Source organism: Stegostoma tigrinum, chromosome 46 (assembly GCF_030684315.1).
Source record: "Stegostoma tigrinum isolate sSteTig4 chromosome 46, sSteTig4.hap1, whole genome shotgun sequence".
NCBI classification, from domain to species: Eukaryota; Metazoa; Chordata; class Chondrichthyes; order Orectolobiformes; family Stegostomatidae; genus Stegostoma; species Stegostoma tigrinum.
In genome coordinates, this window is record NC_081399.1 from 5,817,456 (window position 1) to 5,843,408 (window position 25,953).

General features: G+C 44.2%; 1 protein-coding gene across 2 annotated transcripts; it reads left to right on the forward strand.

The window, feature by feature from the left end:
* Positions 1 to 18,834: 18,834 nt before the first annotated feature.
* Positions 18,835 to 21,840, forward strand: LOC132207408 (probable G-protein coupled receptor 139). Of its 2 annotated transcripts, none has more exons than XR_009443453.1 (2): positions 18,835 to 18,947; positions 19,896 to 19,977. XR_009443453.1 is itself a non-coding variant. In XM_059642917.1 (2 exons), exons 1-2 carry the CDS (start codon positions 18,881 to 18,883, stop codon positions 21,591 to 21,593), a joined length of 969 nt encoding a protein of 322 aa, XP_059498900.1. In that variant the 5' UTR covers positions 18,835 to 18,880; the 3' UTR covers positions 21,594 to 21,840. The 2 variants fall into 2 exon arrangements, 1 of the variants encoding a protein (XP_059498900.1); XM_059642917.1 differs by lacking the exon at positions 19,896 to 19,977 and adding an exon at positions 20,692 to 21,840.
* Positions 21,841 to 25,953: the final 4,113 nt, after the last annotated feature.

Consider the following 25,953-nt stretch of genomic DNA (forward strand, 5'->3'; position numbering starts at 1 on the left):
GACAAGCGATCCCACAACCAATGGGTCAGATATCAGCTCTGCAGTCCTGCCAAATCCAGTCGTGGATGGTGTTGGACAGTTAAACAACACATTGGAGGAGGAGACTTCACAAATATCCTCACACATGAAAAAGACATTTCTGTTGAGGAGAATATTGAGATACAGGCTATTAGATTATCTGGGACTGAGGTTCATAAGGAGGAGGTGTTAGCAATTCTGGAAAGTGTGAAATCTGTTAAGTCCCCTGGGCCAGATGCGATTTGTCCAAGGATTCTCTGGGAGGCCAGTGTTAAGATTGCCGAGGCTTTGGCTTTGATCTTTATGACGTCATTGTCTACAGGAATATTGCCAGAAGACTGGAGGAAAGCAAATGTTGTGCCCTTGTTCAAAAACGTGGGTAGAGACAACCCTGGTAATTTCAGACGAGTGAGCCTTACTTCAGTTGTGGGTACATTGTTGGTAACGATTATAAGAGAGCAGATAAATAATCATTTAGAAAGGAAAATAAATCATTCGGGGTCGTCAACATGGTTTTGTGAAGAGTAGGTGGTGCTTCCTAAAACTTACTGAGCTCCTTGAGAAGGGGGTCAAACAGGTGGATGAGGGTAAAGCGATTGATGCCGCATATATAGATATCAGTAAAGTGTTTGGTAACGTTCCCCATTGTAGACTACTGCAGAAAATATGGAGGCATGGGATTGAGGGTGACTTAGCGGTTTGGATCACAAATTGTCTAGCTGTAAGAAGACAGAGGGTGGTGGTTGATGGGAAAAGTTAATCCTGGAGTTCCGTCACTATTAGTGTGCCCCAAGGATCTGTTTTGTGACCTGAATGAGAGCGTAGAAGAATGGTTTAGTAAATTTGTGGATGACACTAAAGTGGAGTTGTGGATCATGCAGAGGATGTTGCATGTTACAGAGGGACATAGATAAGCTGCAGAGCTGGGCTGAGAAGTGGCAAATGCAGTTTAATGTGGAAATGTGCGAAGTGATTCACTTTGGAATAATTGTAATATCACAAAAAAGATGCAGTGGTCAAAATGTGAACATCTATGATATCACACTTAGTAGTTCCTCAAACTTGAACTGAACATGAACCATTGCCCTGTGTTTTCACTCTGCGACATTGCTGTATCCTTTCTGCTATGGCCCCAGTAATCCCAAGAGAGTTAATTTATCTCAGTGTTCTGCTGTGGTGCTTTAGCGCTTCAGCATGGGGCGATTGGACTGCAGAATCTCTATTTACTCTGGTTCCCAATAAAATTCACCAGAGGAATACTGCACAGAAAATCAGCGTTTTCAGCAACAATACCAGGGCACATAAAGGATTCAAAATCCATCTTCTACTAAACTGTCCAAAACAAAATCTCAAAGAGCAGATAGCGAATGAAGTGAGAGACAGAGCAAAGCTCCGTATATATCATTCAATCCCACAACAGGTGAAACACGGGGAGTTCACTCAATGATGTCGCAGTCAAATATTTGAAGAAATTGCGCAATCTGACAAGAGATGCAGAGATAAACTCAGGCTAAGCTGTCCTCATCACACACTCTGAAAACATGACTCCACACATACACAGTGATGCATCAGGATGGACCACAAGAGTGAGGCCAATGATGCATTTGGATGGACAGTGACAGGAAGTGGGAGGTCAGCGATGTATCCATCGTTGGAAGACCATCTTGTTCACTTAGGCTGCTTTCCTCAGGAAAAAAAAATGGCATGTTATCTTCACTTGGTCTTTCACATCACAAAAGTGCCTGAACAATCAGGGATCAGGTATAAAAGCTGCCCGCGGCAGAAATGCACAAATTCATTGTGTGTGGGAATTCACATTGCAATGGTAAGTGAAATGTTCTTTGTTTAAAGAGAGTCATTCCAGCCCTAGAGTATAGAAGGGCAGCACTGAGACATATTTGCGTACTTGAAAAAAATTGTGACCACGGGATGGGGCTCATGGTGTTTGAGTGGCCAACTTTATTATTAGATTTCAGATTCTGTTTTTCTCATTTCATTATGATGCACTGAGCAGCAATGCTCCTTCAGAATCAAGTTTCAACACATTACTAATTTTTTCATTAATTAGTAGTTATTAATTACGAATCAGTTTGTTTATTTACAGAAATTTGAAAAATAAACAGCGACAAAACTGAGCAATCCTCTGACCTCAATCTCCCCAAGGAGCTTCCACACAGTAGAAGGCAATATCTCTCTGAATGCATCAGCTCAGAGTCTCTGACAAGGAACTTGTCACCTGCCTGTAGGGACAGACCAGCTCGTAGGGAAAAATGCATCGACCAATTCAATATGTGCAGAAGGTGTTCTACACCGTCCTTGCTTTTATTGGGATCCCTGGTATGACATTATGACAATCTGCTGCTGATCTGCTCTCTGGTTTTATCTGATGAACAATGATGTCTCCAGCTCACTGACTGTTCAGCCGTAACCATACACTGGGTACAGTGACAGCAATTCACTGAGCAGCATTCACAGTACAATTCTCCACTGACAGGGACCCCCAACTTCACTGCTGCTGCAGTTTTTCTTTTTTCTGACCACCTTCAGGAGGGCACCACGGCGGCCCAGTGGTTCGCACTGCAGCACTACAGCACCAGGAATCTGGGTTCGATTCCAGCCTCGGGTAACAGTCTGTGTGGAGTTTGCACATTCACCCTGCATCTGAGTGGGTTTCCTTGAGGTTCTCTGGTTTCCTCCCACAGTCCAACAGTGTGAAGTTTAGGTGGAATGGCCATGCTAAATTCCATGTCAAATTCCGCGAGATGTAGCTGAAGTGGGCTATAGGGAGATGTGTCTGGGTGGGATGCTCTAAGGTTTGGTGGTGTGGACTTGTTGGGCCGAAGGTCCTGTTTCCACAAGGGACAGATTCAGTGTCCTGTCATTTGTGCCGGTTTCATACAATTTGAAAGTGTGAGGTGAGATCAGGCAGGTTAGTTCTGAAGAGGGGGCACTGGACCAGGGATGTTGACTCTGCTTTCTCTCGCACAGATGCTGCTCAGCAAATTCTGTTTTTGTTATACAAATGTGGCATGTTTTTGCAAGAATTTAGACAGTTTGTAGTGATCTGAGTGAATTCTTGCATGACATTAACAGGAAAAGATGAATTATTTTCACTGGATGGGTATGATCGAATGAGGAACATGATCTGAGAAATATGTCCAGGATATTTGGAAGAAAAGTTAGGAAGTTCTCCTCACACAAATGTTGGGAAGAGATTTGGAATTCTCTTCCAAAAATAGTAAAGTATAATGTATCAGTTGTGAATTTTAATCTGAGTTTTTTTTAATCCAAAGTTACAGTGTTTCAGGATATGCACTCCAGTTTGATTTGCTACCCTTCATTAAACTACCATCCCTTCTAGAATTTTTCTCCACTTCAACAACTCTGATTAGTGGATTTAAATCTTGGCAGATTTCTTCCCAATCCCTACATGTTGAGATGTTTTCAATGTACAGATGTGTAAATTTACAGTGTAAACACCACAGCAGCCCTAACTCCCACAATTTGTCACTAAAGGAGCCCTGCATGCCCTGTTGTACTGTATTTGCGTATTGCACATGGAGTAGCCTTATTTGATATCTTAATTAATTCTATTGACTTGCTTCCTGGGCCTGCAGCAGCTCTGATCAGTATTTTGACCGATGTCAAGAGCAGGGTATGTTCTAATCTAAGGAGAAGGGATTTTTTTTTGACGGCCCAATCACCAGTCCTATGACTGAGATTAGTAGGGAGATTTCTACAGTACTTTTGCACCTGCTGGCGTTCGATGGGGATGTTAGAAGCCTTGAAGGGAGAGGTCGACAAATTCTTGATCTCACAAGGAATCAAGGGCGACGGGAAGAGTGCAGGGAAGTGGCGTTGAAATGCCCATCAGCCATGATTTAAATGGCAGTGTGGTCTTGATGGTCCTGAATGGACTGATTTCCACTCCTATGTCTTATGGTCTTATGGTGCTGTGAGCTATAGGAATATATTGCACTCCATCAAATAATGCAACAAAACATAATTACAGACTTCATTCTGCTTTCCTAGGAGGGACTGTTAGGACTGTTTCTGTCCAAACTCAATCGTTTTGTGCAGCAATTGGGGTTGGTGCACAATCTCAGTTGGGTGCGAATGTCGTTTAATTAAAACTCACTCAAACGCAAACCACTTGTACTCACACAGTGCCCCATTCTTTTCGTGACAAATTTATATTTCTGCTCTCTGAAATAGGCAAGGGGAATTTCAGGTCCTTAATTCACTCTGCTTTTTTCCCATTTGTCTTCTGCAGTTAATTTACTGGCGATTGTTATACTTTCCCATGGCAAGTGTGGTGTATCCCCTTGCACTACACGATACCTGGTGATTATGACAGCTGCAGATGTGAAGGTCATCTTCACTGAAATTATACTGTGGAGATTTCGAAGTTATTATTTCCCACCATGTTTCTTGGACATCACTCCTGTGTGCAGTGTTACTGGAGTCCTGTACCGTACAGCCAGGGACTGCTCTGTCTGGTTCACCGTCACTTTCACCTTTGACCGATTTGTGACCATTTGTTGTCAGAAGCTGAAAAAAAATTGTACCGAGAAAACTGCGTTTGTGGTTCGAGCAACAACACGCACACTATTCTGTTTGAAAAGCATTCCCTTCTATTTTCAGTATGAGTCTAGCAAGATATTCAACAATGTGCCATTCTACTGTAAAACAAAGTCAAGTTACTGTACAGAGATTTGGTGTTTGGCATTAGAATGGCTTGACACAGCTTTGACCCCTCTACTGCCATTCGTTCTAATTCTATCGCTCAATGCTCGAACAGTCAGACACATTTTATTGGCCAGTCAAGTCCGGAAGAGGCTGCAGGGTGTGAGCTGAAGAGAGAATCACAGAGACCCAGAGATGGAGAGCAGAAGGAAGTCTGTGATTTTGCTCTTCATCATCTCTGGGAGCTTCATTCTTCTGTGGTCAATCCTTATTGTGTATTTCATGTATTATGTCATTCAAGGAATCAAACCTGATGTTTTCTCACCGTTTCTATCTAATTTCGGTAGAACGGGTTATATGTTGCAAATCCTAAATTGTTGCACAAACACATTTATTTATGCAGCAACATTGTCCAGGTACCGAGTGAAGATCAGTAGCACAGTAAAATATCTACTTACACAAATTCCTTTTTTAAATGAAGAAATAAAAGACCTGAGTGAAGCCCACAAGAGGGTCCCGTTTTAAAGGGTTTTTTTAGCATGAGATGTGGATATTGCTGGATGGGTCAGACATTCATTTCCTATCTGAACTTCCTCCTTGAGAAGGTGGTGGTGAGATGCCTTCATGAGCTGCTGCAGTCAATGTTAGGGGAGGAATTCTAGGATCTTGACACAGCGATGTTGAATGAATGACGATGTATTTCCAAGTCAGGATGGTAAATGTCTTCAAGGGGATGTTGCAAGGTGTCGTGTGCCCATGTATCAGCTGTCCTTGTCCTTCTAGATGGAAGCGGTTGTAGGTTTCTATGTTGCTGCCTGAGGATCTTCGGTGAATTCCTGCAATGCATCTTGTAGATGATGCACACTGCAGCTACTGAGCAACGGTGGTGGACGGAATGAATGTTTGTGAATGTGGTGTCAATTAAGCAGGGGCTGCTCTCTCATGGGTGGCGCAGGAAGAGAGTTGAGTCGGGAACGTGTATATTCCCCATTGTAGAACAATCCAAATTGTTCAGAGAAGTGGGATTTGTGACTGGGTATTTCCTATCAGCTTCGAACCCTCCGACAGTTGTTGACAAAAGCAAATCCTTCGGAGGGTTTTGATGAAATAAAACAGAATAGTTAATCATAAAATGTTTGACTGTTAAACATGTGATTTCATTGCTCTGTTAGAGCTCAACAGACATCATACTAATATCACAAACAAACGACCATGAGCTGTTCTCATGTCAGAAATTGTGGTACATGATTATTTGATATTATTATAACCAATCCACCAAACATATGATAACAACCTGTTTTCTATGTTTCAGCATTAGGCTGCTCATTTCCACTGGGCTGCTACTCCAATTTAGCCTCATCAGAAAATCCATGTCATGGGTTGCAGGGTCAACATTAAGCAACAGATCGCCCTTGAGCTGAAATTGATAGAATAACACCGTCTGGTGGCTATCACGTGCTACTGCTCAGCGTGCATTGGTCTTCTGCAGTTCCCATTCTCTCGGATTCAGTCAGCGATGGCCAGAAACCTTCTCTTCATACAAACAGACACACACACACACACACACACACACACACACACACACACACACACACACACACACACACACACACACACACACACACACACACACACCCATATACGTGCACTCACTGACCACAACAGTGTCTGTTCTTTTCCTCCATCTCAGATGTCAGATAATGTTGAAGGGCATAGAGTAAAACTTCCCGTGTCACCAAAGGCATGGTTTGAAGAATGAAACAAATGTGCAATGTGAAAGATTCACTGACATCGATGCTTTCTCCAAAATGAAATTTGCTGCTTGTGCAGTGGCATGGGGAGTACAGCAGTGTGTGCCATTGTTTCACTTTAAACACAAGAGGAACAGACAAGGAGAGAGAGGACTCGCGTCAAAAACAACAGAGCTCCCATGGGACAGAGACACAGACCCAGAGAAAGAAGCAAACACAGAAACACACTGCTACGTTCCCAGGGTGAAGGAAATCCCAGCAGCAGATTCTGTCACAAATAGAATCATCTGTGGAGACATGTTCTCTGCCCTGTATCATACTCTGCCTCTCGTGCTCTCCCTCCTCCATTCCTCTCTCCGACAACAGCCATTCCCTCTTTGATAACAACGTGCAGAGCTGGATGAACACAGCTGGCCAAGCAGCATTTTAGGAGCAGGAAGACTGACATTTGGGACCGAGACACTTCATCACCCCTTCCCTCTTCCTCCTTCCCACCGCTGGCAAAAACATCCGCCAACTCTGGCTCTCCAGCACCCTGCCGATCGACCACTCCTTCGCTCAGGAGTTTCAGGACATGGACACTGTTCAATGCGCACTCCCTCCACACCCCGAGCTACCTGCTCTCACACACTGACAGCCCTTGGGCTGGAGCACACGGTTCAGTATGTGCAGAGGCTCACAGGTCTATTGAGTGACTGCAGTAATGCACAGCAATATCCTAGTCTGCAGCCATCCCTGACCAAACACTCAATGAGAAATGTATTTCAAGCACCTTCTACTTGCCCCTTCTCCTTTTATCAACAACAGTGGGGGTAAAACCAAGGAGAAACAACGAAAAGGTGGATCCCAACTGTATCAACTGCACAGCACTCAGTAGCACTGAAACCTTTACCAGAGAGGGACCGAGCACAGGGACTGTCACTGTCCACTGGAGAAGAACCTGATGATAGGAGGGTGGAAGATTGTATTCCATTGTTGAAGAAAGGGAACAGGGATCATCCTGGGAATTACAGGCGTATTAGTCTGAATTCCATAGTGGGGAGATTATTGGAGGGGATTCTGAGTGTGAGCGGTTAGGGTTATCTGGAAAAGCACAGTTTGATTCCAATTAGTCAGGATGGCTTTGTGAGGGAAAGATCATGTCTCACTCGCCTTGTTGATTCCTTTGCGGATGTGACAAAACACAATGATGAAGGTTGAGCTGTGGATGTGGTGGACATGGATTTTAGCGAGGCATTTGATAAGGTTCCCCATGGTAGGCTCATTCAAAAATATGGAGGCACAGGATTCAGGGAAATTTTGGCTGTCTGGACGCAGCATTGGCTGTCCAATAGAAGAACGAGGGTGGTAGTAGATGGAAATTATTCAGCCTGGACCTCGGTGACCAGTGCTGTTCTGCAGGGATCTGTTGTGGGGTTACTTCTGTTTGAGAAGTTTATAAATGACTTGGCTGAGGAAGTGGAAGGTTAGGGTAGTAAGTTTGCCAATGACACGAAAGCTGATGAAGTTGTGGACAGCATGGAGAGCTGTTGTAAGTTCAAATGGTGCATTGCCAAGAAACAGAGCTGGGCAAAGAATGGCTGATGAAATTCAACCCGGAAAAGAGTAAAATGATTAATTTTGCAAGTTCAAATTTGAATGCAGAATACAGGGTTATTGGCAAGATGATTTGCACTGTAGAGGAACAGAGGGGTCTTGGGGTCCACGTCCATAGGTCCTTCAAAGTTGCTATCTGAGTTGATTGAGTTATAAAGAAGGCATATGGTTTGGTGATCACAGATAATGTGGACTTTAGATGCTGGAGAATCCAAGATAGCTAAGTGTGAATCTGGATGAACAGAGCAGACCATGCAACATCTGCTTGGCCTGCTGTGTTCATCCAGCTTCGTACTTTGTTATCATATGGTTTCGTGGTTTTTATTGACAGGGGAATTGAGTTTAAGAGCCGCGAGGTTAAGCTGCAGCTTCATAAAACTTTGGTTAGACCACACTTGGAATATTTTGTTACGTTCTGGCCACCTCAGTATAGGAAGGATGTGGAAGGTTGAAAAGGGTGAAAAGAAAATTGACCAGGATGCTGCCTGGACTGGAGGGCAGGTCTTATCTGGAAAAGATTACGGAGCCAATGCTTTTGTCATTGGCGTGAAGAAGGATGAGTGGTGACTTTACATATGTGGGAAATATATTGAAAGACTTAGATAGGGTGCATAATCAGAGACATCTTTGCAGAGTGGAAATGGCTATTACGAAGTATTAGAATTTTAAGTTGTTTGGAGGAAGGTATAGTGGAGATGTCAGAGGTAGGTTCCAAACAGAGAGTGTGGTGGGTGCATGGAATGCACTGGCGTCAGTCATAGTGGAGTCAGGAACCTGATTTGTAGCTCCAGTGAACAGGAGGTTGAGAGTAGTGAGGTCATGAATAAGGTTTTAAGGTCACGGGAGTGTACCGGCAGGGCAGAAAGGTTGTTTGAAGTGTGTCCACGTCAATGCCAGGAGCATCAGGAATAAGGTGTGTGATTTTGCAGCATGGATTGGGACATGAGACTTTGATATTGTGGCCATTTTGGAGACATGGATCAAGCAGGCCAAAAATGATTGTTGCAGTTTCCGGGATTTAGATGTTTCAGTAAGATCAACGAAGGTAGTAAACGAGGTGAAGATGTGGCATTGTTAGTCAAGGACAGTATTGCGGTGGCAGAAAGGATGTTTGATGAGGGCTCGCCTCCTGAGGTAATATGAGCTGAGGTTAGAAACATGAAAGGAGAGGCCACCCTGTTGGGAGATTTCTACAGACCTCCTAAATTTTCCAGAGATGTCGAGGAAATGATTGCAAAGATGATTCTGCATAGGAGCAAAGGCAGCAGGGTACTTATTACGGGGGCCTTTAACTTTCCAAATATTGACAGGTGAGGCCATATTTCGAGTACTTTAAATTGGTCAGTTTTTGTGTAATGTGTGCAGGAGGGTTTCCTGACTCAGTATTTAACTCGGCCAAAAAGAGGTGAGGCCACATTGGATTTGGTACTGGGGTAATGAACCAGGCCAGGTGTGAGAATTGAAGGTAGGTCAGCACTTTGGTGATAGTGAACCACAATTTGGTTCCATTTACTTTAGCAATGGAAAAATGTTGATATATACCGCAGGGCTAGAGTTATAGCTGTGGAAAAGGCAATTATGAGGCAATTAGGCCAGATTTTCGATGCATAGGATGGGGAAGGAAACTGCAGGGGCTGGGCACAATTGAAAACTGGAGCTTGTACATGGAACATCTACTGCATGCCCTTGATACGTATGTACTATCTGGCAGGGAGGACGTGTTCGAGCGAGGGAACCAATGTTTACTGAAGAAGTTGAATCACTTGTCAAGAGGAAGAAGAAGTCTTTTGTAAAGATGAGGTGTGACGGCTCAGTTAAGGTGCTTAACAGTTGCATATTAGGCACAAAGAAACTAAAGAGATAGTGATGAAGAACAAGGAGGGGACATGAGAAATCTTAGGCAGGTCGGATGAAGGAAAACCATAAGTCTTTCCATAGGCATGCCAGGAATAAAGGAATGACTAGAGGAAGATTAGGGCCAGACAAAGAGAGTAGTGGGAAGTTCTGCATGAGTCCAAAAAGATAGGAGAGGCACTAAATGAATATTTTTGGTCAGTATTCACACATGAAAAAGACAATTCTGTCGAGGAGAATTCTGAGATACAGGCGATGAGACGAGATGGGATTGAAGTTTATAAGGAGGAGGTGTTAGCAATTCTGAAAAGTGTGAAAATAGTTAAGCCCCTTGTGTCGGATGGGGTTTGTCCTCGGATTCTCTGGGAGGCGTTGAATGAGATTGCAGAGCCTTTGGTTTTGAACTTTACGTCGTCTCTGTCTGCAGGAATAGCGCCAGGAGACTGGAGAATAGCCAATGTTGTCCACTTGTTCAAGAAGGGGACGAGAGACAACCGTGGTAATTACAGGCCAGTGATCCTTCCTTTGGATGTGAGTAAAGTGTTGAAAAGGATTATAAGAGAATCCTCCCACATTGCAACACTTAGTGCTGCCATTCGATAGATCAGCACTCCGTCAGTACAGACATTTTTCTGACACAGAATCTCCAATATCATTGCGCTTCATTCCTAATTTGGCTCTTTGTGCTCTGTTGTTGAATACTTTAAAAAAAAGTCTCTGCTTCAAAACCAAGATAGTGGGGATGTTTTTATACGCTGTGTACAAAGGCCTCATTTCATATCCCACATTTTATCATGCTGATGAGCCACACCTTGTCTTTTTTACAAAGGCAGCATTGTTTGACTTGACCAAAGTTCATTGTAAATGTGTGGCGTCTGGATAAGGATCGACCATTGATAAGGACTTTATAAAGTTGTTCTTACACCACATTTGGAAATTATTTTTAAGTGTCTCCTTAAACAGGGGAGTGCGAAATTGAGTTTATGTTTCCTGTGTACTGTTGGAAGGGAAACAGTTCCAAGAGAGCGATTGCAGATATACGTATACCCCAGGACCTGGCTTTCGTGATCATTCGGCCACCTGGTCATGTTTGACGTGTGACACTTTCATCCTGTTAATGAATAAAAACAAATTTACAAACATAATACATTTTAGAACTAAGTAACTGAGAAAGGAGCTTTAGGCTGCTTCCATGTGACTGCTCTGGTCTCATATTCCTCTCTTCCTTTTCCCTCAAACACGCTCTGACCAACTAACATAAGGCAGAAACGGGCCAAATCCGTAAGTCCATCCCACAATCTCATGAAACTCTTTGGAAAATGAAGGCACCTCCTGCAAGCCGAGCCCCTGTTTGTACGGTCGTGGATGAAAGGCCGTTGAGGACGGAATGGTTTCAGAGATTTTCCTGACTGATCTAAGAGTTAAGCAGATTCACGATATTTATTCTATTAATAAGACTCAATAATTTATTATCAGCCGCATTAAAATCCAAATCATCTGAATTTGATTCCTCACTCTGAATCTCCGGAACTAAAACTGGTTTTGCTGGTTAGCTTTCCGTGTCATACTCAGTTTTCAGCATATTCATGTGATATTCCTGATCATTTTTATCCCATCATGTATCTTTACCAGATAATTCATCTGACTTAACTTCTTCACAGTCTGGTAAGGACCACTAAACTTTGCTTTGAAGGGATCTTCTTACACTAGTAACAACGCCAATACTTTATCCATCTGGTAAATATACTTATTTTAGATTTCCTCTCTTGCTTCATTAAATGCTGTGCAACCTTGAGATGTTGTCTAGCCAATTGACCTACTCTGTTTAATCTTTCTCCCACCTCAGATACATAATCTAAGTGTGAGCTCTCTGAATTCAGACCTATCAACTTGTCTTTGATTAATTTTAAAGGCCTTATTACTTAGTGTATGAATATTAATACAAATGGTTTAAACCACATCAATTCATTTCGAGAAACTCTCATAGCATATAATATAAATGGGATATGTTTATCCCAATCATTTGTGTAATGCTGGAAATGAGTCCTCTGCATCGTCTTTAAGGTCTGATTCGACCACCTTCCCAATGCTCCTTGGCATGCAAAATAGTACACACTTGATTTAAAAATTTGGATTTGCATTTTCTAAACAATGCATGAGCATCTTAAACAGTTTGGCAGTAAAGTTGGATGCTTGGTCTGACTGAATCGCCCTGCTCGCACACAATGGGCAAAGGAAGCAGGCACATCTTCCACAATCTTTTTTGGCTGGACATTCGGAAATCTGAAGGACACATCCATTCTCTTTAACAATTTCTGCTTCCAACTTTCGGTTTTACAAGGAACAAAGAACAAATAAAATTACAGCACAGGAAGAGGCCCTCAGCCCCTCGAAGCCTGCGGCGAATGAGATCCTCTGTCTGAAGCTGTCATCTATTTTCTAAGGATCTGCATGCCTTTGCTCCTTGCCCATCCATGTACGTGTCTGGATACAGCTTAAAAGACACTATCGCGTCTGTGTCTTCCACTCGCGCTGGCCACGCGTTCCCGGCACCTACCATCACCTGTGTGAAGAGCTTTCCACAATAAACTTTCTCCCATAAACTTTGCAAATCTCACTTTGAACTCATGACCCCTAATAATTGAATCCCCTACTCAGGGTTAAAAAAAAAGTTTCTTGCTACCCATCTAGTGTCTACCCCTCATGATTTTGTAGACCTCAATCAGGCTCCCCCTCTATCTACATCGTTCTGATGAAAAAAAAACTCATCTCCTCGATGCTGCTTCATAACTAGTGCCCTGCATACCACGCAACATCCTGGAGAACCTTCTCTGTACCCTCTCCAAAGCATCTACATCCTTTTCGTAATGTGGTGACCAGAACTGCACATAGTACTCTAGATGTAGCCGAAACAAAGTCTGATTCAACTGCAATATGACGTGTCAACCATTGTACTCAATACCACGTACGATGAAGGAAAGCATGCCGTATGCCTTCTTGAACACTCTATTGACCTGCGTTGCCACCTTCAGGGAGCAATGTACCTGAACACACAGATGCCTCTGTACATCAATTTTCCCCAGGGCTTTTCCATTTACTGTATAGTTTGGTCATGAATTACATCTTCCAAAATGCATCACCTTGCATTTGCCCGGATTGAAATCCATCTGCCATTTATCTGCCCAACCCTCCAATCTATCTCTATTCTGCTGTAATCTGTGACAGTGCCCTTCACGATCTGCTACTCCTCCATTCTTCGTGTCATTTGCAAACTTGCTAATCTGACCGCCGATACCATCCTCCAAATCATTTACCTATGTCACAAACAACAGTGGTGCCAGCAGAGATCCTTGTTGAACACGACTGGCCACAGGTCTCCAATTTGAGAAACCCCCTTCCACTACTATTCTCTGCCTCCTGTTGCCTCAGCAGTTTTTTATGCATCTAGCCAGAACACCCTGGACACCATGCGACTTCACTTTCTCCATCAGCCTGCCATGGGGAACCTTATCAAATGCCTTGCTGAAGTTCATGCAAATGACATCTACAGACTTTCAATCATCAATCAACTTTGTCACATCCTCAAACAGTTCTATTAAGTGGTGAGACATGACATTCCCTTCACAAAAATATTTTATCTATTATGTGTCTTCCATGGCTATCCTCCATCAAATCTGAAATCCCCAAAGAAGCTTTTCTGTTGCATTTTTCAAGGAAATGTTCCTGAGACTTTATTCTAATTACTGTGGCTATGTTATCTGTCTGAATGTAGGGAGAGGGGCGTTGCTCCTGCAATTGGAGTATGATAAAACAAGTATCGATCAAGTTGACACCACAGTGAGCAGACACCTCTTGTTATCCGGAAAAATTACATGGTAAGGTGACGTTAGCCCATAGTCTGGAATGCATTGTCTGAATGTCGCTCGCGATCCTCCACAATCGCTACCCTATGCTCAGTGACTTCATTAGAGATGGGATCAGAGACTGTAGGTGATGCCACTCAAGATTCACTGTCCCATTGCAAACAAATAAATAGTTCAATCTGAATGAAATTTGTTTTATTTTAAGCTTCCCTCAATCAATCTTATCTATTTGCCTACATTTTAAATTTCTATTTTTTTTAAACTTCCAGGCACTTGCACTGAACATTGTAAGTACTGACCAAATTGAAATGCATGCCTGAAATATTTCAAGCTCAGAGGCATATAAACACATCTTCTCCCGATCCTGCAAGTTATCACCATCACTGCAGGTGCAACCTCTACACTCTATTTATTGCGCACACTCTCTATTGCTCCTTATTCTGTGAGCACTCCGGATGCTCTCAATACTGTATGGCTTAGATGCGTATGTAACAAAGGTTTATAATCAGGAGTAGACCATTCAGCCCCCGATTCCAATCCACCATTTGCCTTCATCATCTACCCCAATGCCATAACAGGGTAAATAATCCCAAAAGCTCACCAACCTACAACTCAAGTAGTTGGGAATGGCAGGTATTCTGTGGAGGAAAATGTTGTTGCAAAAAGTTGTGAAGACAACACTTCATGTCAAAAATATTGAGGTGTGTACTGAACTTGATGATAATATTAATTGGTGTGCTCAATATATTGGGCTGGGTAAATCTTGGGGCAATGTCTGTGGTGTGCAATACTTGACAGGGGCAATATCTGAGGGGAACAAGTTCAGGAGTCGGGCAAAATTATTGGAAGGAGTGAGCAACATTTATTTTATGAAGCAAAATTTAGAAGGGAGGACTTGCTAATTCTGCATTTTGGTGAGCTGCAATAATTGTGGAAGGGCATAAATTTGGTCGGAGAGAAAACCTGGAGAGATGCAATTTTGAGTGTGGGGCGCACATTCAGGGGCGTCAAGTCATTTGACTGAGTGATGGCCGAGTGGCGAGCACTGCTTCCGAAGCGTGCTTCGGACCTTGGTTCAATTCCAGCCTCGGGTGACTGCCTGTGTAGATTGGCTCACTCTCCACGTGCCTGCATGGGTTTACTCTGGTCTCTTCACGCAGTCTGAAGATGTGCAAGCTGCGTGGTTTGCCAAGGAAAATGCAGGGTTGCAGAAATAGTGTAGAGGGTTGGGATGGGTTAAAGAGCCTGCTTGCAACTGTCGAGATTCTGTGATTTATATCAGATTGCAGCGCTTTCAGACACATAGTGGAGTTCACTCAGACATTTATGCAAGGGTTGATATTCAAAAGCTCACAGAACACTAATGACAGCAACATATTTTGTAATTGTTTGTTCCTGAATCTGGTCAATTTGAGAGGACATCTTCAATGCCGAGTGCTCTCCCTTTGCACTCAGGTTATCAGCCTCTGATTCCACTGCAACACTTGTGAAGGACCGATTTCCAGCTCATTCATTGAAGTGAACAACAGATGGCGACAGTGAGTCAGTTCTCTCCGGCGATCCTTTCTCACATGAAGATACAAATGCATTATGTCCACTTCGCTCACTCACAGGCAGAAGTTTTTTTTGTTACATATCGCTTGTGGGGCATGGGACGCACAGGCTGTTTCAGAATTTATTGCCCGCCTTTCACTGACCGCCTTGAGAAGGTGGAGGTGAGCTACCTTCATGATCTTTTGCAATCCACGTGATGGAGGCGGACCGATGATGCTGTCAGGGAGGGAGTTCCAGGACTTCATTCCAACATTTCTGTTCTACTGCACTCTGAGAAGTTGTTTTTTATCTTTAACCAATCCGTTAGCCAACCTATGCTTGCAGATATTAACCCACAGTCGCTGAGTTAGACAAAATGAATGGCAGGACACATTTTCAAGCAAATTAAGGATGTACGATAAATGCTAGACAGCCAGTGTTGCCCATGTCACCGGAGTTAATCCATTCCAAGATTCCTAAAGGTGACAAGACATATTAATAGGTTCATTAAGAAGACCTGTGGGATGCTTGGCTTTTCAGACATGGTGTAGGTTATAAGAGCAGGAAGGAGAGGTCAGAGCTGAACAGGACTCTGGTGAGGCCACAGTTGAAGAACTGCACATTCTTTTGGTCCCTTCACAGTGGGAAGGAACAGATTGTACTGGAGGAGGTGCAGAGGAGATTCAGAGTGATGTTTGCCTGGGATGGAGCATTTCAGCGATGGAGAGAGACTGGATAAGCTCGGGTTGTTTTCTTTGGAGCAGAGGAAGTTGTGTGGGGACCTAACAGAGATGTTAAAATACAGTGAGAGGCATGGACAAGCTGGAGAGAAGGCAATCGTTCCACTTATTTGAAAGGTCAGCAACAAGAGGGCACAAAACTGATGTGAAAGGCAGGAGATTTACAGGGAATTTGAGGAAAGATTTTTAATAACCTCGAGAGTGATGTAAGTTAGAAATGTCTTGCCTGGGAGGACCATTGAGGCAGGAAACCTCACCAGCTTTCATAAGTAAAGGGGTAACAAATTGTAGAGCTGGATGTACACTGCAGACCAAGCAGTATCTAAGGCAAACTCGTATGAGCTCTTGAAGTGTCACTGCATTCAAAGCAACCAGCTGAGTGCGGGGAAGTGAGGCCAGTGTCGATAGCAGTGTATGCTTGGTGGTACATACGCAACAGGCTGAATGTCCTCATTTGTACTGCATGCTTCTACGATTAATGAACCAAGTGCTTGCCAGCAATGGTTCAAACTCAATGTTCTTTCCGAAAGCAATGTACCTGAGGGTGGCACCGTGGCTCAGTGATTAGCACTGTTGCCCCACCGCACGGACCCGGGTTTCATTCCATCCTTGGACAACTGTCCGTGTTGGGATTGCACATTTTGCCCGTGTCTCTATGGGTTTCCTCCCGGTGCTCTCGTTTTCTAACACAGGCTAGGAGGATCGATCATTTTAATTTGTCCCGTAGGATACAGGGATGTGCAGGTTTGGCTGGCTCGGCCGTGCTAAATATCCTACAATGTTCAGGGATGTGTAGATTAGGTGGGCGAGAGGGTGTTAGGTCTGGTTGGGATGCTCTGAGGGTCAGAGTGGGCTTGTTGGGCCGAAGAGCCTGTGTCTATGCTGTATGGGGATTCTGTAATTTGGCTCCCAGTTTAATTCCGCATGGATGGGACAATTCTGCATCTTTCTGTGTGCAAACACCTCCATATCCCTTCAACCTGTTCCACTCCTCTATCAGTCTGGTATTTTAGGTATCATCACTGAACAGTACACTTCAAGCAACAGAGGTTGATTCTGCTGCCGTACAAATTGTGTGGGTGTCAGTGTCTGCCGAAATATAACTTCAGGGCCCTGCGCGGAATGCAGTTTCATTCAGTATCTGTGTGTCTCTCGCTCTGTATCTGTGCCTGTAACTCTCAACCCCGGTCTCTGAATGCCGTTACAATGTCCATTGCTCGGTTTCTATGAGGATGTTAATCGTCAGAGTGAGTTCTGAGCTGAATGCAGGTCAGTCTTCTCCTGCAATGACATTATTGGATGACTATTGTCTTTCTTTTGAGACAACCAAAAAGCTCTCCACCTCTCTGTCTCTCGAATTTATTTTAATTGAATCCTGAGCTTCTCTGCAATTGGCCCTCAAGATTGAGGAAGCCTTGTTTGGACTGTTTTACTGACTTGTGTCCTCCTGAATTCTGCTACTCCACTCTTCCATTGTTTACTCTATTCACAACTTTTGTGTCATATGAAAATATCGTTTTCCTGCGAATGCTGTGCAAATGCATACCAGTTCATTGTTTTATCACAAAAAGATGCAGTGGTCCGAATGTGAACATCTACGTGATCACACTGTGTAGTTCCTACAACTTGAACTGAACATTAAACATTACTCTGTGTTTTGTCACCGACACAATGCTGTATCCTTTCTGCTATGGCCCCTGTAATCCCAAGAGCGTTAACTTATCTCAGTGTTCAGCTGTAAGGCTTTAGCTCCTCAGCATGAGGGAATTGGCATGAAGAATCTCTGTTTATTCTGGCTCCCAACAAAATTCACCGGAGGAATAATTCACAGCTTACCAGCGTTTTCATCAACAACGCCAGGGCACATAAAGGATTCAAAATACATCTTCTTCGAAACTGTCCTCAACTAAAATACAAAGAGCAGGTAGCGAGTGGAGTTAGAGACAGACCAAAGCTCCCGACACATCAAACAATCCCAGGACAGGTGAAACACGGGGAGCTCACTCAATGATTACGCAGTCAAATATTTGAAGAAATGTTGCATTCCAATAAGAGAAGTAGAGTTAAACTCCAAGTAAACTGTCCTCATCACACACGCCAAAACCACGGCTCCACGCTTACACAGAGATACATCAGAATGGGCCACAAGCATGAGGCCAATGATGCATTTGGGTGGACAGTGACAGTAAGTGGGAGGTCAGCGATGTCAGTGATCATCGTTCGAAGCCCTTTGTGTTCACTGAGACACCTTTCCTCAGGAAAAAAAAGCATGCTATCCTCACTTGGCCTCTCACAATGCAAAGGTTCCTGAGCAATTGGGGATGGAGAAGAAGTGCTGACCTCGGCAGCAATGCACACATTCATTGTGTGGAAACTCACGTTGTAATCTGTAAGTGAAATGTTCTTGCTTAAAGAGAGCCATTCCAGCGCTAGAGGATAGAAGGGCAGCACTGAGACATAGTTTCATACTTGAAATAATTTGTGATCTTGGGATGGAGCTCGTGGTATGAGAGTGGACAACGTTATTGTTAGGTTTCAGATTCTCTTTTTGTCATTTCATTATGATGCACTGAGCAGCAATGCTCCTGCATAATCAGGATTAAACATTTGATTAATTAGTCTCTCATGAATTACTAGTTAGTAATGCAGAATTGGTTTGTTCATTTACAGAAATTTGAAAAATAAACAGCGACAAAATTGTGCATGCTGTGACCTTAACCTCCCCAAGGAGCTTCCATGCAGTATAAGGCAACGTCTCTGTGAATGCATTAGCTCAGACTCTCTTGCAAGGAACTTGTCAGCTGCCTGAAGGGAGAGATCGGCTTACAGGGAAACAGAAATGCACCGACCAATTCAACAAGTGGAGAGGGTGTTCTACACCGTTCTTGCTTTTATTGGCATCCCTGGTATGGCATTATGACAATCTGCTGCTGACCTGCTCTCTGATTTTGTCTGTTGAACAAGAGTATATCCAGCTCACTGACTGCTCAGCTGTATCCAGACGCTGGGTACAGTGATAGCACTTCATTAAGCAGCATTCTTTGTACAATTCTCCACTGATAGAGACTCCCAACTTCACTGCTGCTGCAGAATTTACTGACGTCAGTCAGGGCAGCACCACAGTGTCCCAGTGGTGAGCTCTGCTGCCTCTCAGCACCGGGGCCATGGGTTTGTTTCCAACCTCGGGTGAATGTCTGTGTGTCTGATTCTGAGTCACCCTGTGTCTGAGTGGGTTTCCTTGAGGTTCTCCAGTTTCTGCCCGCGGTCCAAAGATGTGAAGGTTGGGTGGATTGGCCATGCTGAATTGCCCGTAGTATTCAGGATGATGTAGCTTAGGTGGGCTACAGGGAGATCTGTCTGGATGGGATGTTCTAAGATTCGGTGTGGATTTGTTGGGCAGACCGGTCTGTTACCACCCTGCAGGTATTCAGTGTTCCGTTGCCGATGCCAGTTTCATGCAATTTGAAAGTGTGACGAGAGATCAGGCAGTTTACTTCTAAAGAAGAGTCACTGAACCAGGGTTGTTCACTCTGCTTTCTCTCCCACAGATGCTGCTGAGCAATTTCTGTATTTGTTAAACAAATGAGGCACGTTGTTGCAAGAATTTAGAAAGATAGGGGTGATGTGAGTGAAGTCCTGCACGGCATTAACAGAAAAAGGTTAATTATTTTCACTCGATGGGGATGCGAGAATGAGGGAGCATAGTATGAGAATTAGGTCCGTTCCACTCGGAAGAGATGTTTGCAAGTTCTTCTGCAAACAAATGCTGTGAAGAGATTTGGAAGTCTTTTCCAAAAATGGTAATGTAAAATGATCAGTTGTGAATTTTAATCTGAGATTTTTTTTTCCTTCAGCTGTGGAGTTCGGGGATATGCACTCCAGTTTGATTTGTAAACCTTCATCTAACTTCCGTCCCTTCTGCAATTTTTTCCCCGCTTCAATGACTCTGATTAATTGATTTAAATCTTGGAAGCTTTCTTCCTGATCCTGACATGTTCAGATGTTTGCAATGTACAGATGTGTAAATTTACAGTGCAAATACCACAGCAGGCCTAACAGTCACACTTTGTCACTGAAGGACCCCTGCATGCTCTGTTATGCAGTATTGCTATAAGGCACATGGTGTAGCCTGATTTGATATCGTAACTGATTCAAATGACTTCCTTCCTGGACTTGCCACATCTCCAGTCAGGATTTGGTCCGACGTCAAGAGCAGGGTATGACCTAATCAAAGGAGAAGGGTGCATTTTTTTCACAGTCCAATCAGAAATCCTGTGACTAAGTTTGGCAGGGAGATTTCTACTGGGCTTTTGCACCTGCCGGAGTTTGAGCTGAGAACTGAAGGAGTACATTGCAGCCCTTCAAAGAATACAACAATACATAAGTAGAGACTTCATTCTGCTGTCCTAGGAGGGGCTGTTAGGTCTGTTTCTGTCCAAGCTCAATCATGTTTTAGAGCAATCTGTGCTGGTGAACAATCTCAGGTGGATGGGAAAGTCGTTTAATTCAAACTCACTCAACCACAAACCAGTTGTACTCACACAGTGCACTGTTCTTTTAGTGGAAAATTTATATTTCTGCTCTTTGAAATAAGCAGGTGGATTTTCTGGTCTTTAAGTCACTCTGCCTTTTTCCATTTGCCTTCTGCAGTTAATTTATTGGCGATTGTTATTCTTTCTCATGGCAAGTGTGGTGTATCCCCTTGCACTACACGCTACCTGGTGCTTATGGCAGCTGCAGATCTGATGGTCATCATCACTGAAGTTATACTGTGGAGATTTCCTTATTATTATTTCCAACCATCTTTCTTGGACATTACTATTGTGTGCAGTCTTACTGGAGTCCTGTGCCGTACAGCCAGGGACTGCTCTGTCTGGTTCACCGTCACTTTCACCTTTGATCGATTTGTGACCATTTGTTGTCAGAAGCTGAAAACAAAATATTGTACTGAGAAAACTGCAACTGTGGTTCTAGCAATAACCTGCGCCCTGTTCTGTTTGAAAAGCATTCCCTTCTATTTTCAATATGAGCCTCACGAGATAATCAACAATGTGCCGTTCTACTGTAAATCAAAGTCAAGTTACTTTACTGAGATTTGGTGGGTGGTATTAGAATGGCTTGACACAGCATTGACACCTTTACTGCCTTTCGCTCTAATTCTGTCCCTCAATGCTCTGACAGTCAGACACATTTTAGTGACCAGTCAAGTCCGGAAGAGGCTGCAGGGTGAGAGAAAGGGATACAAGCACAAAGACGCAGAGATGGAGAGCAGAAGGAAGTCTGTGATTTTGCTCTTCGTCATCTCTGGGAGCTTCATTCTTCTGTGGTCTATCCTTATGGTTTATTTCATGTATTATGTCATTCAAGAAATCAAACCTGTCGATTTGCCACCTTTTCTGTATAATTTTGGTAGAACGGGTTATATGTTGCAAATCCTAAATTGTTGCACAAACACATTTATTTATGCAGCAACATTGTCCAGGTTCAGAGCGAAGATCAGTAATGCAGTAAAATATCTAGTTACACAAATTCCTTGTTCTATGAAGAAATAAAAGAACTCAGTGATACGCACAGGAGGGTCCCGTTTTCCCTTGGATGTATTTTTTTAAACTCATGACACGTGGGCGTCTATTTATGGATCAGGCGTTTATTACACATCTGTAGTTGCCCCTTGACGAGGTGGTGGTGAGCTGCCGTCATGAACTGCTGCAGTCCATGTTAGGCAATGAATTCTAGGATTTTGTCAGAGCGATGTTGAAGTAATGGTGATATATGTCCAAGCCTGGATGGGGAATGGCTTCGAGGGGATCTTGGAAAGCGTGGTGTGCCTATGTATCTGCTGTCCTACTCCTTCTAGATGGAAGTGGGACGTGGGTTTGGAAGGTACTGCTTGAGAATCTTTTGTGAATTTCTGCAATGCGTCTTGTCAACGGTACACACTGCTGCGGCTCTGCATTGGTGGTGGATGGACTGACTGTTTGCAGATGTGGTGTCAATTAAGCAGGGTCCGCTTTGTCCTGGATGACGCAGGGAGAGACTTGAGTAAGGAATGTGCATATTCCCCAATGTACAACAATCCAAAGGCATTGTTTCAGGAATTGAAATTTGTGACTTGGTAATTCCTATCATCTTGGAACACTCTGTGAGTTGCTGACAAATGCAAATCTATTGTGCAGTTTTATTGAAATAAAACAGAATAGTTAATCATAAAATGTTTGACTCTTAAACATGTAATTTCACTGCTGTGTTAGAGCTCGAGTGACATCATACTCATATCACAAACAAACAACCATGAGCTGTTTTGATGTCAGAAATTGTGGCAGATGGTTGCTTTATATTATTGTTACCCTCTTCCAAACATATAAGAACAACCTGGTTTCTTTGTTTCAGCATGAAGCTGCTCAGTTACAATGGGCTGAGACTCCAATGAAGCCTAATCAGAAATTTCATGTCACGGGGTGCAGGGTCAAATTATGCAACAATTCTCCCTTGCGCTGAAATTGATATAATGCCACCCTCCGGTGGCTATCACACGCAGCTGCTCAGGGTGTGGTGGCCTTCAAAACCCATAAGGATTCTGTCAGAAATAATGGGAACTGCAGATGCTGGAGCACCCAAGATAACAAAGTATGAAGCTGGATGAACACAGCAGACCAAGCAGCATCTCAGAAGCACAAAAGCACAAGGCCTAGACCCTTCATCAGAGAGGGGGATGGGGTGAGGGTTCTGGAATAAATCGGGAGAGAGTGGGAGGCTGACCGAAAATGGAGAGAAAAGAAGATAGGTGGAGAAGACAGTACAAGTGGGGATGTAGAAAGGGGAAGAACGTCCAGGGCCACAACTGCTCCCCCCCCACCAGTGGTCAAGAATGCCTTTGATCGTGTCTCCCGCATTTCCCGCAAAACATCACTCACACCCCGCCCCCGCCACAACCGCCCCAAGAGGATCCCCCTCATTCTTACATACCACCCCACCATATTCCGGATACAATGCATCATCCTCCGACACTTCCACCGTCTACAATCCGACACCACCACCCAAGATATTTTTCAATCCCCACCCTTGTCTGCCTTCCCGAGAGACAACACTCTCCGTGACTCCCTTGTCCACTCCACACTCCACTCCAAATCCACCACTCGCAGCACATTCCCCTACAACCGCAGGAAGTGCTACACTTACCCCAAAACCTCCTCCCTCAATCCCATCTCCGGCCCCAAGATGACGTTCCATATTACACAAATGTTGAGTTGCACATCTGCCAATGTGGAAGACTGTATCCACTACACCGGGTGTGGCTTCCTCTACATTGGGGAAACCAAGTGAAGGTTTGGGGACCGCTTTGCAGAACACACCCATTTTAACTCCACCCCACCATTCCTCAGACGACATGTCCATCATGGGCCTCCTGCAGTGCCACAATGATGCGACCTGAAGGTTGCTGGAACAGCAACTCATATTCCGCTTAGGAACCTGCAGCCCAATGGTGTCAATGATGACTTCACAAGATTCAAAATCTCCCCTCCCTCCACTGCATCCCAAAACCAGCCCAGACTGTCCTCGCCTCCCTAACCTGTTCTTCCTCTCACCTATCACTTCCTCCCACCTCATGCCTCACCTCCATTTCCTACATACTATCCTCATCCTGCCTCCTTGACCGGTCCGTCTTCCCTGAGCTGACCTATCCCCTCCCTACCTCCCCACCTATACTTTCCTCTCCACCTATCTTCTTTTCTCTGCATCTTTGGTCCGCCTCCCCCTCTCTTTATTTATTCCAGAAACCTCTACCCATCCCCCTCTCTGATGAAGCGTCAAGGCCCAAAACGTCAGCTTTTGTGCTTCTGAGATGCTGCTTGGCCTGCTGTGTTCATCCAGCTTCACACTTTGAAATCTAGGATTCAGTCAGAGATGGCCAGAAAATGGCAGCACCCTCAACGTACAAACAGTCTCACGCACACACTCACTGTGCAGCACTGTGCCTTTTCACTTCCTTCCCCTGAGGTCTCAGACAATGTCAAAGTGCAGAGGGTAATAATTCCCGTGTCCCCAAAGGCATGGTTTGAAGAAGAAACAAATATGCAAAGTGAAAGATTCATGGACTACGATGTTTTCTCCAAAATAAAATTTGCTGCTTGTGCAGTGGCATGGGGTGTCCAGCAGTGTGTGCCATTGTTTCACATTGAACACAACAGGAACAGATACAGAGAGAAAGAACTCGTGCCAGAAACAACAGAGATCCCAAAGCACCGAGACACAGACACAGAGAGAGAAGCAAACACAGAAACACACTGTTCCGTTCCCAGGGTGAAGCAAACCACAGGAAAAACATTCTGTCACAAATAGAACCATCTGCAGAGGCAGGTTCTCTACCCTATATCATACTCTGCCTCTCGTGCTATCCCTCGTCAATTTCTCTCTCTTACAACAGCCCTTCCCACTGAGATTACCAGGTGTAGAACTGGAAGAACACAACAGGCCAAGCAGAATCAGAGGACCAGGCAACCTGACATTTCGGGCCCAGATATTTCATCCCCCATTCCCTCTTCCTCCCTCGCACCTTAGTTAAACACTCCCGCCATCTCGTGCTCAATTGCATGCTGCCTATCGACCACTCCCTCCCTCAGGAACTCAAGGACGTGGTCATTGTCCAATGCGCTCCCATCCCCACACCGAGCTAGCTCCACTCACAGAATCGCAGCCCCTGGGCTGGAGCACACATTTGAGAATGAGCAGAGGCTCAAAGCTCTATTGAGTGACTGCAGTAATGCACAGCCTAATCCTAGTCTGCAGCCATCCCCGACCACACACTCAATGAGAAATGTACTTCATGCCCCTTCCACTTGTCCCCTCTACATTTCCCACAACAGTGGGGGTAAAACCCAGGAGAAACAATGTAAAGGTGCATCCCAACTGTACCAACTGTAAAGCTCTCAGTGGCACTGCATCCTTTACCAGAGAGGGTAATAGCACAGGGACTGTCACTGTCCACTCGAGTAGTACCTAATGATTGGAGGGTGGAAGATTGTATTCCATTGTTCAGGAAAGGGAATAGGGGTAATCCTGTGTATTACAGACCTGTCAGTCTTAATTCCATAGTGGGGAAATTATTGGAGGGGATTCTGAGCGACATTGGCTGGGTTATCTGGAAAAGCAGAGTTCGATTAGAATTTGTCAGTGTGGCTTTGTGAGGGAAAGGTCATGTCTCTCTAGCCTTATTGAATTCTGTAACAAAACACAATGATGAAGGTCAAGCAGTGGATGTGGTGTCCATTGACTTTAGCAAGGCATTTGACAAGTTTCACCATGGTAGGCTCATTCAGAAATTGGGGAAGCACAGGATTGAGGCAAATTTTGGCTGTCTCGATGCATAAATGGCCGTCCATTAGAAGAGCGAGGGTGGTCGTAGATGGAAATTATTCAGCCTGGACCTCAGTAAACAGTGCTGTTCTTCAGGGATCTGTTCTGGGGCTACAGCTCACAGATAAGCTGCAGGCTGGACTGAGAAGTGGCAAATGGAGTTTAATGTGGAAAAGTGTGAAGTGATTCACTTTGGAAAGAGTAACAGGAATACAGAGAACTGGGATAATGGTAAGATTCCTGGTAGTGTGGATGAGCAGAGAGATCTCAGTGCCCATGTGCATATATCCCTGAAAGTCGCCACCCAGGTTGACAGGGTTGTTAAGAAGTCATACGGTGTGTCAGATTTTATTGGTGGACGGGTTGAGTTTCAAAGCCATGAGGTCATGTTGCAGCTGTACAAAACGCCGGTGTAGCACACTTGGGGTATTGCGTCCAGTTATCGTCGCTGCATTGTGGGAAGGTGGTGGAAGTATTGTAAAGGGTGCAGAGGAGATTTATCAGGATGTTGCCTGGAATGGTGGGAAGGTCTTATGAGGAAAGGCTGAGGAACTTGAG

Bases quoted from the DNA above. Each gene is read 5' to 3' on its own strand.
- LOC132207408 (XM_059642917.1), top strand. From the start codon at position 18,881: ATGCACCGACCAATTCAACAAGTGGAGAGGGTGTTCTACACCGTTCTT. The intron at 18,948-20,691 runs GTATGGCATTAT...TGCCTTCTGCAG, and splicing joins TGCTTTTATTGGCATCCCTG to TTAATTTATTGGCGATTGTT.